The following is a 14,187-nucleotide window of genomic DNA, read 5'->3' on the forward strand; positions in this document are numbered from 1 at the left end:
GTAGGGGCAGGGCCTGTGGCAGAACCAGGGGTTGAGCAGTGAGCACCCCCTCGCACATTGGAAAGTTGGCACCTTTAGCTACAGCCCCGGAGTCAGTGCCTATGCAAGGAGCCGCATATTAACTTCTGAAGAGCCACACGTGGCTCCAGAGCCACAGGTTGCCCACTCCTAACCTAACACAACAGGGTCCCAGTCTTGGTTGGGGCTTTCAAGTGCTTCTGTAAAATTAACAATAACAAAATATCAGCTCATGGTTTTACAAATTGGTCAATATGCTTATAGCTGGAGTCCCGTTTCAATAATTTTATACAGTAGCTTTGAGAGAGAAATCCAGTGCATTCTTCTACAAGAGAGAAAAAATTATTTTGTTGTTTACATAATAGAACAGAATTGTTTCCCTTTAGATTTTCCTAAAATGTAAAAATATTATTCAGCTCTGATTACACAAATCACTGTTTTTAATATTTAGGTGCTAATGTATAAGGAAAATACAAAAGCAGATAACCTTACATATGTAATCTTTTATTTAACCCTGATTTGACTCTGATCTAGATGCAGCCTAGGGATCAGGAAACTTGCTCTCATCCATCACCATCAAGGAAACAGGAAGAACCACCCCACTGCAGGGCTTTCTAAGAGACAGCCCCTGGCCCCAGGTCACAGAGATTACCTAGCCCCAAGAATAAAAGTAATCATCTGAGTGGCTGTTGTCTTAACGAAAAATTGCATGATATAACCCACACACAAGCCAAGAGTAGAGAAGAAAAGAACAACAGAGGAGAAAACAGGAGCAGCACCATTACATGTGGAGGGCGGCAAGGAGCAGGGTCGACAGCAGATCCACGAGCCAATTAAAAACCACAGAAAAACAACAGAGCTCTATGATTCCCCCCCTTCCCTCCCGCTTTTGTGGGGGCAGCTGAGCGATCTGGGACTGGAGGGAGAAACAGAAGTCAGTATTTGCAGCAACCATTCGTTGGGTGCAAACACATTTACAGATTCCAGAAATGCCCACCGCCATGCTGACTGCCGCCCGGGCAGCACTACCACCCCCACGCTGTGCATTTCAGAAACGCGGCTTCAGTGAGAAGAGAAGAAAAGCCAGCCAAGGAAGAGCAGAGAGGCTCTTCCTTCCAGACGGGGTTGCTCTGGTGCTTGCTAGAGTACAAGCAGCCAGAAGAACTGACTAGCCCAGGAGTACAGCCTCTGCTGTTCAAAAGAAGATTAATTCCAGTGCTTTTCAGAAGAAAAAGCAAGAAGTCAGGAACCATTAATTTCGCTCCAGCAAGAGGCTTGCGGTGCACGCGATAGCTGCCCACCACAGAGTGGGGCACGCCAGCCTCCCGAAAACGTCCTCCCGCTGCCCAGCGAACGCCGACCCTAGGTAGTACCTGTTGGAAGGAGAGGGGCTGGGGGATGGCTCGGGCTCCCCGGGGGACGCACACCACGCACTGAGACACAAACGTCTGATAGAGCTCGGAGTCTCCGCGCTGCAGCAGTTCAGCTTCGCCAGGCCTGCAGGCAGCCGCCTCCCGGAGCCTCTGCACAAACTGTTCAAGCCCCAGCACGTCGGCATAGCAGCCTTTCAGCATGGCCAGCACGGCACGAAAGGGCCCAGAGCCTGCCATGCTTCTGAAGCCGAGCGGAGCCGCCTCCCTGCTGGGACCGAGCCACCTTTCCCAGAAGCACTAATGCCTCCCTCCTGGACCCACAAATTCCGCGTGTGCTACTGCTGCACCTATTGAGTTCCCGGGGCTGGGAGCAACAGCTCTACAGCAGCGACAGCTGCCCACCCCCCAGCCCAGGGGCAACAGGAAACCCAACCTAGGCCTATTGGCTCCTGCACATGCTCACGCTCCTGCCTGCGCAGACCTAGTGAGCGAGCCTGTTCGCAGCCCGGCCGCAGCGGGAGAGCCGCCCGTCCCCTGAGCTGGCTTCACGAGCGCCGCACGCGCCCCGCAGCCCAGAGGAGCGGACGAGCCGCAAGGGGAAGGGGAGCTGAGGTTAGCAGGGAGCTGGGCGGGAGGCGTGCCATGAGGAGTGGAGGTGGAGGCAGGCCCAGGGGCTGGGCTGGAGGAAGCATGCTGTTTCTGTGGGGAGTGGACTGCTGCCACACGACATTTGTCAGTTAGGATTGGGTAGCGACCGCTTACGTTCCCTGTGGAGGGAGAATGCGTTTAAACAAGGAGGTTCTAAAAGAGATTCGACTAGCTCTTTTTATTTACTTATAGAGCACAGTGCTTAATTAGAGAAGGTAGGGAGGCTGGTGTGTGGGTAGGATGGAGAGACAGTCATCCAAGTTCTTTATCTGGGGTTCTCCATGCCATGTGCACACTGCAAAGTTTGGTTGACCCAAAGTTAGGTCGGTGCAGTCACCAACTTCTGTATATCGATTGGGTATGTGCATATTTGGGTGCTTGTGATGGTTCTGTATGTACTCACCATGAGTGATTGCATCAGCATAAACATGGTGTGCCACAGGTAAGTATGCCCCATGTTGCTGGCCAGCTCAGTGCCTTGTGGTGTGTTTTCACAGTGCTTTGTGATATGTGGGTGGTTTGCCAAGGGATTTCTAAGAGCTGGAGATCAAGTTCCCACAATGCCACTTTCTCCATCCCATAATTTTCATGCCATTTTTTAAAACTCCCACAGTCCTGAGCACCACTTTTTAGTCCCCAACATTGCTCTGGCAGAAGCATGTATCCTGCACAGCTCAGTGCAATTCTCATGAGTGTTGCTAATACAGGATGCATGATTCTCCTGTATTTTCAGAACTTGAACAAGTACTATTACAACCTAGGATTACCATATGTCCAGGTTTTCCCAGGTCCAGACATTTTCTCTTTTTTGACTCTCTGCCCTCTCCCTAGGTGCATTTTTCAATTAAGAGGCAATGTGTGGGATTTTTGCAGCTCAGAAAGCAGAGGGGTCAACTTTCTAATTTCTCTGGGGGTGCTCAATCTCTGCTCTGCCCCGCCCCAGGCCCTGCCCCCACTCCACCTCTTCCCCCAAGGCCCCACCCCCACCCTGCCCTTCCCCCAAGCGCACCCTGCCCTCACCCCGCCTCTTCCTGTCCCCACTCCTCCCCCCAGTGCCTTCTGCACACTGCTGAACAGTTGATCACCAGCAGGCAAGAGGCGCTGGGGGGAGGGGAAGGAGCTGATCAGCAGGGCTGCCAGGGGGTGCTGAGCACCCACTATTTTTTTTCTGTGGTTGCTCCAGCCCCAGAGCACCCACAGAGTCAGTGCCTGTGTCAGAAGGAGTCCTCTCTATGCCCTGATTGGTCCCTTCCTGCATCCACAGCTGATTGGTCTATTCCCCTGCAGCCACAGCTTCCAGATCCCACCCACCCAGGCCCCAGCTCTCAGCCCTGTGGTGGAGGGCCTACATGGATGTGCTGACTGGCAGCTTGCGCTGGGTCCTGGCCTTGCACCAGCCATTCTGACACTGTGACAGGGAGCAACCTGTCCCCACCAAGAGAGTGAGGCTGCAGGTATCTTCTCTGGCATCTCCCAGGTACTCCCTCCAGTACAGACACACGCCTCCAGTGCGCGCACACCCTCCAGCACCCACCAGCTACCCCCTCCCAGCATCTCCAAATACCACTCCCAGTACACACAACTCCTCCAGCACCCCCTAAATACCTATCCCAGTATACACACACACACATCTCCAGCACCATCCAACTGTACCCCCATCCAGCTTGCTCCCCCTGGCAGTGTCCTCTTTTTGGGAAACCTGAACTATGGTAAACCTAATTACAACTGGCGGTGTGATGGGGAAAATGCGGAGATGTTCAAGCACAATAACTGGATGCTGATTGACACAGTGAAAATAAAAATGCCAGGTTGGGGCTGACATACACACAGCATCTCCACAAGGTGAATTGCCACTTCTAGACCCAAGAAATGAGCACTGATTGGTGGGATCCTATCATAATGCAGTTTTGGGTAAATGAGCAGTGGCTGTAGAACATTCACATGCTAAAGGCCACATTACTGGATGAGTATGTGTGACATTCTATACCTTGGGGGAATGTACTGTAACCCCCATATTCTTCATTTTCATATAATCGTGATCTTACATATAAAGAATTCCTTGTAAGGTATCAGGGGAAAGGTTATGATCTGCTGAAAGTCATTTCTCTATCCATATATATGTATCATTAATGCATATGGAATTGTGTTGTATGGTGGTCAGTAAAACATGCTGTAAATTGGGGAATTAGCCAGATATTAGCTCCCCAGAGGCAACAGCAAGGAAAGTAACCAACACCCAGGTGGGGTGTCAAACCACCCATCAACAGCCATTGTCCAGCAAGGGAGCTACAATGCAATGACTCACCTGCATGAGGCCACACCAGGGGAATTGCTCAACCTTGCTTGGAGAGATTCAGCAATGTCCCCCAGACATGCCTGGACTTGTGCTCCCCAAGCACATGGACTGAGGGTATAAAACAGACAGAGTGAACACATACTGAGCCCTTCTCCTGCCCCCACCTTCACTGCAAGCAACTAAGACACTGAGAAGAAGACAAGACTCCAACAGAGGAGATTTAAGGAACAGGTTTAAGGAACAAACCTGTATATTAAGGACTGCAATATCCAGTGGGGTGAGAAAAGCTGCTTAATCTAGATGTTGCCCAGTCTAATAGGGTTGAGACTGCGTGCTTATATTTTATTTTGGTAGCCACTCTGACGTTTTGTCTATCACTTAATATCACTTAAAATCTATCTTTGTAGTTAATAAATCTGTTTGTTCTACCTGAAGCAGTGTGTTTGGTTTGAAGCTGTGTCAGGGACTCCCCTTGCGATAACAAGCCTGGTGCATGTCAATTTCTTTGTTAAATTGACGAACTTGTACAAGCTTGCAGCATCCAACCGGAATAACTGGACCCTGCAAGACGGAGGTTCCTAGGGTTTTGTCTGGGCCCGGAGATATTGGTTAGTGTCATTTGGTTGCACAATCCAAGGAGCAGCTTACATGCCAGAAGCTGTGCGTGAACAGCCCAGGAGTGGGGGTTCTCACAGCAGAGCAGGGTAAGACTGGCTCCCAGAGTCAAGGACTGGAGTGACCTAGCAGATCACTGGGGAATGTCACAGTGTGCACCAGTGTCACTCCAGACCTTGAGCACAGGGATACCAGAATGAGAGCTGGATTGACAGTGGAGAATTCAGTGGTGATCATGCTCAGGAAGTCTGCAGTGCTGGAGTGCTATCAGTCAGTCGGCAATCAGTCTGGGGTTGGACAATCCACAGTGGGATCTGTTGTCATCCATCCACTTAAGCATCCATCTCCTGCTACACAGGACTCTGACTTTTGGTACTGCACAGGAAATAGTGGCAGGTTTCAGAGTGGTAGGCATGTTAGTCTGTATCAGCAAAAACAACGAGGAGTCCTTGTGGCACCTTAGAGACTAACATATTTATTTGGGCATAAGCTTTCAGGGCTAGAACCCACTTCATCAGATGCATGGAGTGGAAAATACAGTAGCAGATGTGTGTATATATATACACACAGTACATTAAAAGATGGGGGTTGCCTTACCAAGTGAGGGGTCAGTGCTAAGAAGACAATTCAATTAAAAGTAGAATACCAAGGGAGGAAAAATCACTTTTGTAGTGGTAATGAGGGTGGCCCATTTCAAACAGTTCACAAGGAGGTGTGAGCAACAGTAGGGGGAAATTAGTTTTTGTAATGACCCATCCACTCCCAGTCTTTATTCAGGCCTCATTTGATGGTGTCCAGTTTACAAATTAATTTCAGTTCTGCAGTTTCTCATTGGAGTCTGTTTTTGAAGTTTTTTGTTGAAGAATTGCCACTTTTAAGTCTGTTATTGAGTGACCAGGGAGATTGAAGTGTTCTCCTACTGGTTTTTGAATGTTATAATTCCTGATATCAGATTTGTGTCCATTTATTCTTTTGCGTAGAGACTGTCTGGTTTGGCCAATATACATGGCAGAGGGGCATTGCTGGTACATGATGGCATATATCACATTGGTAGATGAGCAGGTGAACAAGCCCTTAATGGTGTGGCTGATGTGGTTAGGTCCTCCGATGGTGTCCCATAAATATTAACAAGTGTAGACTCTGGTTCGTGTTTTATATTTTCTTTTGTATTGTAACCATTTGTTTCCATCACACTCTCTTGTTTCTAGTTAACTCTCCATTCTTTCTTAAATAAGTCTGTGCACTGAACGATGCAGGGGTCCTGTGGAAAAAATTGTATGTGATCATGTAAAGACTGTCTTACTGCATACACAAGGGGCTGAATTAAAATTGCACAGGCAAAGTTCTTAACTTTTGAATACTTCAGTTTGTTACCTTAACATTCTTTTAATGTAGGAAGTTATACTTAACGGTCCCTCTTGCCCCTGCCAAAGTTTTTGAGAAAGCAAACAAATTTCATTTTGTGGCAGCATATTGACATGGATCATCAACAGAACCAGACTTTTTAGATCTGCAGCATAGACCTCTACCACTTGAGCTATCAGAGTAACTAGTAGCAGCAGTAGGTTATCACATCTATGTGAACAAGACATATTTCGCTAGTGGATTTCAGATATATTTGCCGACAGCATCAGATTCTGGAGGTATGTTCTAGTAGTTTTAGACCCTTTGTCCTTTTGTTTCCTCTGCTCACATCTGCTGCTCTTTTCTTTTCCTTCATGCTAGGTGAGCACCAGCAGAGAGAGCACTGAGAACACAGGAAAGAATCTCCCTCTTCTAGTGACCCTCCACCACCCCTTAGGAAGAGAGAAAACGGAAAATCTTGTCAGCCTCAGTGGCCCTAGGATCGACCATGTTCAGTCAGCCTTTGGGAATTGTATTTGCACAATCAAATCATAGGAGCTGTGTGGGGATGGAGCATGCTCAATGCATACAGGTTTTTAACTTGGCAAAATTTGCACAGATTTTGACCGATGACAAAAGGCCCATCCCTCAGACTGGGATGATCCTGTTGCCAAATTTCCTATTCCAAAATATAGACGCAGACTTTAAGTGCAGAAGGGACCTCATGATCCTTTAGTCTGACCTCCTGTACATTGCAGGCTAATCTGACCCATCCACTCCTGCAATAAACCCATAACCTCTGGCTGAGTTACTGAAGTCCTCAAAGCTTGATTTAAAGACTTCAAGTTACAGACAATTCACCATTTACACTAGTTCAAACCAGCAAGTGACCTGTGTGGCAGAAAAAGGTGAAAACCTCCCAGGGTCTCTGCCAGTCTGAGCTGGGGGAAAATTCCTTCCTGACCCCAAATATGGCAATCAGTTAGACCTGAGCATTTGGGCAAGACCCACCAGCCAGACACCTGGGAAAGAATTCTCCATAGTAACTCAGAGCCCTTCCCATCTAGTGTCCTATTTCTAACCATTGGAGATATTTTCCAATAGCAGTTCTGGATGAGCCATATGCCATTGTAGGCAATTTCACGGTACCACCCCCTCCTTAAACTTATCAAGCTCGCTCTTAAAACAAGTTAAGTTTTTTGCCCCTATTAGTCCCCTTGGAAAGCTGTTCCAGAACTTCACTCCTCTGATGGTTAGAAACCTTTGTCTAAGGTAAAATATAAACTTATTGATGGCCAGTTTATATTCATTTGTTCTTCTGCCAATATTGGCCCTTAACTTAATTTTTTAACTCCTCTCCCTCCCTGGTATTTATCCCTCTGATGTATTAAGAGAGAGCAGTCATATCTCCTCCCAGCCTTCATTTTGTTAGGTTAAACAAGCCATGCTCCTTAAGTCTCCTCTCATAAGGTAGGTTTTCCGTTCCTCTGATCATCCTAGTAGCCCTTCTCTGCACCTGTTGCAGTTTGAATTCATCTATCTTAAACATGGGAGACCAGATTGGTCCTGCTTTGAACAGGGGGTTGGACTAGATGCCCTCCTGAGGTCTCTTCCAACCCTAATCTTCTAGGATTTGCACACAGTATTCCAGATTAGGACTTACTAGTGCCTTGTTTAATAGTAATAACACTTCCCTATCTCTGCTGGATATACCTTGACTGAGGCATCCTAGGATTGCATTAGCTTTTTTCATGGCCACATCACAACTGATTGTAGCTTCCAAGTGATTTGTTCCCATCTTATAGAAAAAATTCATGACCTTGCACTTTTCACTATTAAATTTCATCCCATTCCTATTACTCCTGTTTTCAAGGTCATCCAGATCTTCGTGTGTCATATTCCAATCCTCCTCTGTATTAGCAATACCTCCCAACTTTGTGCCAGCCACAGATTTTACTAGCACACTCCCACGTTGTGTGCCATAGTCATTCATTAAAATGTTAAATAAAACTGGTCCAATCTTTGAGGAACTCCACTAGTAGCCTCCCTCCAGCATCATGCATGGAGTTGGAAGAGGTTTTCAATTAAACATATAAGAACACTCATACTGAGTCAGGTCTATCTAGTCCAGTATCCTGTCTTCCAACACTGGCCAATGCGAGGTGCTTCAGAGAGAATGAACAGAACAGATAGTCATCAAATGATGCCTCCCCTTTCACCCATTCCCAGCTTCTGGCAAACAGAGGCTAGGGACCCTATCCCTGTCTATTCTGGCTAATAGCCACTGATACACCTATCCGCCATAAACTTATCTAGTTTTTTTTTTTTTTTTTTTTTTTTTTGGAACCCTGTTATAGTCTTGGCCTTCACAACATCCTCTGGCAAAGAGTTCCACACGTTGACTGTGTGTTGTGTGAAGAAATACTTTCTTTTGTTTGTTTTAAATCTGCTGCCTATTAATTTCATTTGGTGACTCCTAATGCTTGTGTTATGAGAAGGAGTAAATAACACTTCGTTATTTACTTTCTCCACACCAGTCAATCATATTCCCCCCCAGTCATCTCTTTTCCAAACTGAAAAGTCCCAATCTTATTAATCTCTCCTCATATGGGGAAGCTGTTCCATACCCCTAAACGTTTTTGTTGCCCTTCTTTGTGTACCTTTTCCAATTCCAGTATATCTTTTTTGAGATGGGGTGACCACATCTGCACACAGTATTCAAGATGTGGGCACACCATGGATTTATATAGAGGCAATATATTTTCTGTCTTACCTATCCCTTTTCTGATGATTTCCAACATTGTTAGCTTTTTTGACTGTCACTGCACGTTGAGTGGGCGTTTTCAGAGAATTATCCACGACTCCAAGATCTCTTTTTTGAGTAATAACAGGTAATTTAGACCCCATCATTTTATATATAGAAATGGTATTGTTTGCCAATGTGCATTACTTTGCATTTATCATTGAATTTCATCTGCCATTTTATTGCCCCATCATCCCGTTTTGGGAGATCCCTTAGTAACTCTTTGCAGTCTGCTTTGGACTTACATTGAATTCTTACAACTGTTTGTATTTTCCCCCTCATCTCTTTCTAAAATAGTTTAACTGTTAACCGCCCTCCCCGAAAAAAAATCAGTTTAAGGCAGACATAGAAAATTTCAGTCGAAATGGTTACATTTTGGCCAAGTTTAAGCCAACTGAAAACAGGGTCTTATAATGGAAAGGGTCAGGCAACCTCAACTTATAGGTTTTGCTACCAGTTCCTTCTATAATACTCTTGTTCTCTCTCAGAATATAAAGCCAAAGGGGGCATTTAAAGAAATTAAAAGGTGAGAAATTCAAAACCAACGAAAATAATTTCAACAAAATGCATAGTTAAGTTTCGGAACTTATTGCAGGGGGATATTAAGACCAAATGCTAGCAAGGTTCAGGCTACTGGGCATTTATATGTATAACATATCCAGAGTTCTAATAGCTATTGCTAACAAAAAACTTTGGAAGGGATAGAAAAGGCTCCATACTTCAAGGCATCTCTAACTATTAGGCTGAGACCTTCATAGTTGAAAAATTATACCACATCTGCTTACTGTACGATTTCTTGCACTTTCTCTAAAGCATCTGTTGCTGGGCTCTGTCACAAATAGTCTAGATGAAGGAAAAGGATACAACCTACAAGGCGAGTGAACAAAGTGATGATCTGGTAATATGCTAGTTCCAAGATTCAATTTTTATTACATTCTTTGGGTATGGATTTGTTATGGGCAATTAGCTAAACAAAAGACAAAAGGTGGGAGATGTGGTGAATAAGGAAAGGGAGAGGAAACGGGATAGCTTGAAGAGCAAGTAGAATGATATGAGGTGAAGAAACTGAGGAAGGGGATGGGAGCAGATGGACCAAACAGCCAATCAGCACAAGAGAATTTCCAGAGTAAAAACCGTAGAAAGCAGTTTGTCCCTGCTGAGGCTGCTTTTTAATTTGCTTCTGCAGCTTGAGTTTGTCTGGCCCCAGGACCTGGTGCATCCCTGGAATTTTCCTTTTTTGGGGGTAGGTGGGTGGGTAGAGAGTAGGTCACCCTTGCAGTTTTAGGTGTGGGAAGGTAGGATAACATCTTAATCTAACATCAGTGCAGCATAAATAAGAAATCAGGAATAACTCCTTGCAGGTCCACCTTGAACATGCTGGCTGATATTTTCAAATGCTTTAAGCAGCTTTTAAAATCCCACTGTCTATTCCTAATTCTGACAATCCTTTATTAATAGATTGTGACATATATAGTTCAATTTCTTGCCACAGTATAAATGACAGACCATTATTAAGGGAGATTTAAGATGCGGTGAGCTTGTCTCAAGTTGCACAAGATAGCCTACCTAACTCAAATGTTTTATTTGTGCATATTTTTTAAATGCTTGGGATTTAATTATGGAAGTTCTAAATGTAGTCCTTAAAATCCAACAGAGACCATAGGATTTGTCATATACAGTCTTTACTAAAATGGTGGTTACTTAGCTCATCTTGTGTGTCAGTGTGACAGAAGAACACGTGTTATCATGAATACAATGCACATCTATAATCCTGCATTTTAAAAATATTTTGCACTTCAATAGTATTCTCTTCTGGAAGGAACTGAAACTGTTTCCAATTATGTTTGAAAAATTCAGGAGGAAAAGTGACACATTTTAAATCTATTTCAAACCAAGTGAACTATAGCTCAAAACATGCAGTATTCAATGGAACAGTGCTTCATCATTTTGTAAGACTATTTTATTGCACTGAAAAAAAGCTTTTAAAAAAGAAATGTCAGTTCTTGTTTCATCCGTCATTCAGTTATGAAACACATGCTGTAACTCAGTCTTTCTAATAACAGATCAGAACTCAAACTGTTCATCCCACACATGTTTTATTTGTAAATGGAATGCAGGAAACAAATCACTGATTCAAAGCCTGAAAAAGTCTGGTTGCTTTTACAACATCAAATGTTCTAACCTTACATTCAGCATGACCATTGTTGTATGGGAAATTATTTATCTCTCATATCACCAAAAGACATGGAAAGTTATGAAGGGTAATAAACTAACAGTACATAAAGATGTAAGAGTGATTTTCAAACAATTACCCACAAAAAAGGAATGTTGAATATAAATGTAAATTACCTGAATGCAGTAATTAGACTTTCAGAGGCCACTTCAGAAAAATTACTCAAATTCATTTAAAAATGGCACAAAAAGGACCAATGTATAAAGTTACTAAATATCAAGACAAGTTATTTTCAACATACAAAACTAGATGTTTACTACTATGAAATAGGAGTCCTAGAGCAATTTGCATAAAAATGCAGAGCTGCAGCTGGCAACATGAGAAAAATCTTGGTTGTGTCAACTTCAATCCCAATCCTACAAGATCTTATGCACATGTGTAACTTTACATTGCTACAGCAGTGTAAAAGGATCTTAGTATAAAGGAGAATCAGGCCCTTGGAACTACTGAATTGTAAAGTGGCCTTAAAGTGGGCATTAACTTAAACTAATGTCCACTTCATGACAGCTTTACACTGCCAGAATGGTGTAAAGGGGCCTCAGTGTAAGTGAAGTTAAGATCTAATGACTCCAGTAGGACTACTCACAGTGTGTCAAATTAGGCACATGCCTTGTCTTTACAGGACGACAGCCTTTGTGCTTTCAAACCATTGCAACACTGGGATTTGAAAAAGAAAAACAAACCATTATTGTTTTCTATTTATGACAAAATTAAAGCAATCTTTCCTTCACTTGAACTATTTACATTTTGAGTTAGTGGCATACTGAAGTTAAAAAAAAACAAACAAAAAAAACAAAAAAACAAACTTGTTTTGACAGCCCAGCAAAAATATGTAGTAAATTAAAAGAAAGACATAGCTTTGGTCAGCAGTGTTGGTTTTTTCCACATAAAATCTCTAGAAGTTAATCAATTTAACTTTAAAACAAAGTATTTACTTTAACTAGGCTTAAGCTGCTAATGCTGGTTCTGGGAATCAAATGTTTTGTTTATTAATGTGAGGAAAGCAACATGTATTTTCAGTGTTACTCAATGCAGGTTATTTAACTTTAGTGCTCACTAAATGCAAGTTATTATTTCATAAAACTGCATAATGGGGGTTCTAAATGCATACTGTTCTACCATTTGAATATACTTTATTTTAGCATATTCTAACAATTTGCAAGAAGTGCTGAATTTCAGTGATATATACAATATCCAAACTGATAACATGATAGGAAGTTACAGTGACACTTCACCCTTTAAACATTGTTGCTACTGGAAATAAAATTAACTTATGGGCACATTTTGAAGGTTATTTTACTTATGTTTTTTCGATAGATAATATTCTGAGCATCTATTAGTTCAAGCAATCCCCTTCCAATTAGCTGAATGCTGTATGTTTTATTTATCTAATTTAAAATACAAATCAAGAAGACTAGGAAACTTTTCCCTGTGAAAGCATGTAAGAATTGGCACAATAGTTCACAATGGTGTCTATCATGCAAACATGTAAGGCTGCAAGACTGTTTAAGAGGTATTTTCCTAGTACATCAAAATGCTTTGTGACAATCATATAAATACCCATTTTAATGGGGAATCAAGGGATCCTAAGCTAGCAATGCAGGAAAGGTTTATGCAACTTTATATATGTAATAAAAATAGTCACTGAATACTAATTGCTGCACATGCTCACTAGCTTTTTATAATAAAAAACCATTTAAAAATAAATTAAGATTTGAAGTCATATTATGGGCTAAAAGCTTGACAATATTTTAAGAAGTTTAACTGTTTGGGTTACTTTCCCCTTCCTTCCAGGAAGACTATTTTAAGCCAGAGGACTCTTATTTCGAAGTCCCATACAGCTTAGGTCAGCCATAAGATTTTAACCCTCCATCAATCTGAGCCCTTCCATGTCCAGTGTCAATCTAGAATGGTGTTGTGTGATGCAGTTTAAAGTGTATGTTCCAGAAGTTATACCTTTAAATTCTAACAACCCCTGGTTCAGCAGTGATGCTCTATTCTGCTATAACAATCACAGCCTACCTGTATTCTTCATGGCCTATCAGTAAAGGTACCACATGACCCGTTAATTAAGCTGTCTCAAAACACCTACTAAAACGTCCATCATAACAATAAAGAAAATTTAAACAAATATTAATTTGTCATGTAAGAGAAGTTTAACTATTGTTTAAGTGACATCTGGCAGAAACATTGGCAGACTTCTTCATAAAGACACAAAAGGAATCTTGAAACATCAAAGAACCATCAAAAATAGATTTTGGCAATGCAGAAGATGTATTGTCCATGGAGTTCTGTCATAAACTTCAAAAAATACTCTTATTAAATAATCCAATCTTTTTTCTTCATTAAGATCAAACAATACACATAGCCAGTAGCAGTCCAGAAATAGTCGTCTACTGTTATCTAAACTATTCTTTGTGGAGTTTTCTTTTCGGCTTTTCTTCATAAGATTCTCCATATTCATTCACTCTGCTCTTATCCACAGGATATAGCCTTACAGATAAAATAACACAAATTAGTGACATGAAGCAATGATTCCTGGTAAAAGACAGCAAGCACCACTGTTTAATCTGCCAAAAATTGATTCCTTGTTCATCAATCAAAAGAGGCTGGGCTGTTTTAAATATAACTTTCCTTAACCTGTTTTACTACTACTAAATCAGTTTAAATAAAGCTAAAACTTTAAAAGAACCACCATATAATATTTACTTAAAACATTAAATAGAAGTTTAATTCTCTATTTTAAATTTAACTTTGTTTACATAATACAGAACTTGAAAAACATACCAGACACTTACTAGCTAGAAGACTAAACCCACTAGTTATTCAAAGCTAGATAGAAAAGACCATCATGAAG

The 14,187-nt window shown here is 42.4% G+C and overlaps 2 protein-coding genes across 2 annotated transcripts in view; both read right to left on the minus strand.

The window, feature by feature from the left end:
• Positions 1-2,034, minus strand: part of TERT (telomerase reverse transcriptase) — a 125,313-nt gene extending 123,279 nt beyond the window's left edge. Inside the window, exon 1 of the mRNA XM_074945081.1 lies at positions 1,392-2,034. Coding sequence (XP_074801182.1) covers positions 1,392-1,628 — 237 coding nt within the window. The 5' untranslated portion in view covers positions 1,629-2,034. The remainder of the gene's footprint in view (positions 1-1,391) is intronic.
• A 9,135-nt stretch (positions 2,035-11,169) lies between these two features.
• CLPTM1L (CLPTM1 like) overlaps positions 11,170-14,187 on the minus strand; it is a 113,224-nt gene continuing 110,206 nt past the window's right edge. The window contains exon 17 of the mRNA XM_074945088.1: positions 11,170-13,823. Coding sequence (XP_074801189.1) covers positions 13,739-13,823 — 85 coding nt within the window. The 3' untranslated portion in view covers positions 11,170-13,738. The remainder of the gene's footprint in view (positions 13,824-14,187) is intronic.

The sequence above is a fragment of the Natator depressus genome, chromosome 2 (assembly GCF_965152275.1).
Source record: "Natator depressus isolate rNatDep1 chromosome 2, rNatDep2.hap1, whole genome shotgun sequence".
Classification (NCBI taxonomy): Eukaryota; Metazoa; Chordata; order Testudines; family Cheloniidae; genus Natator; species Natator depressus.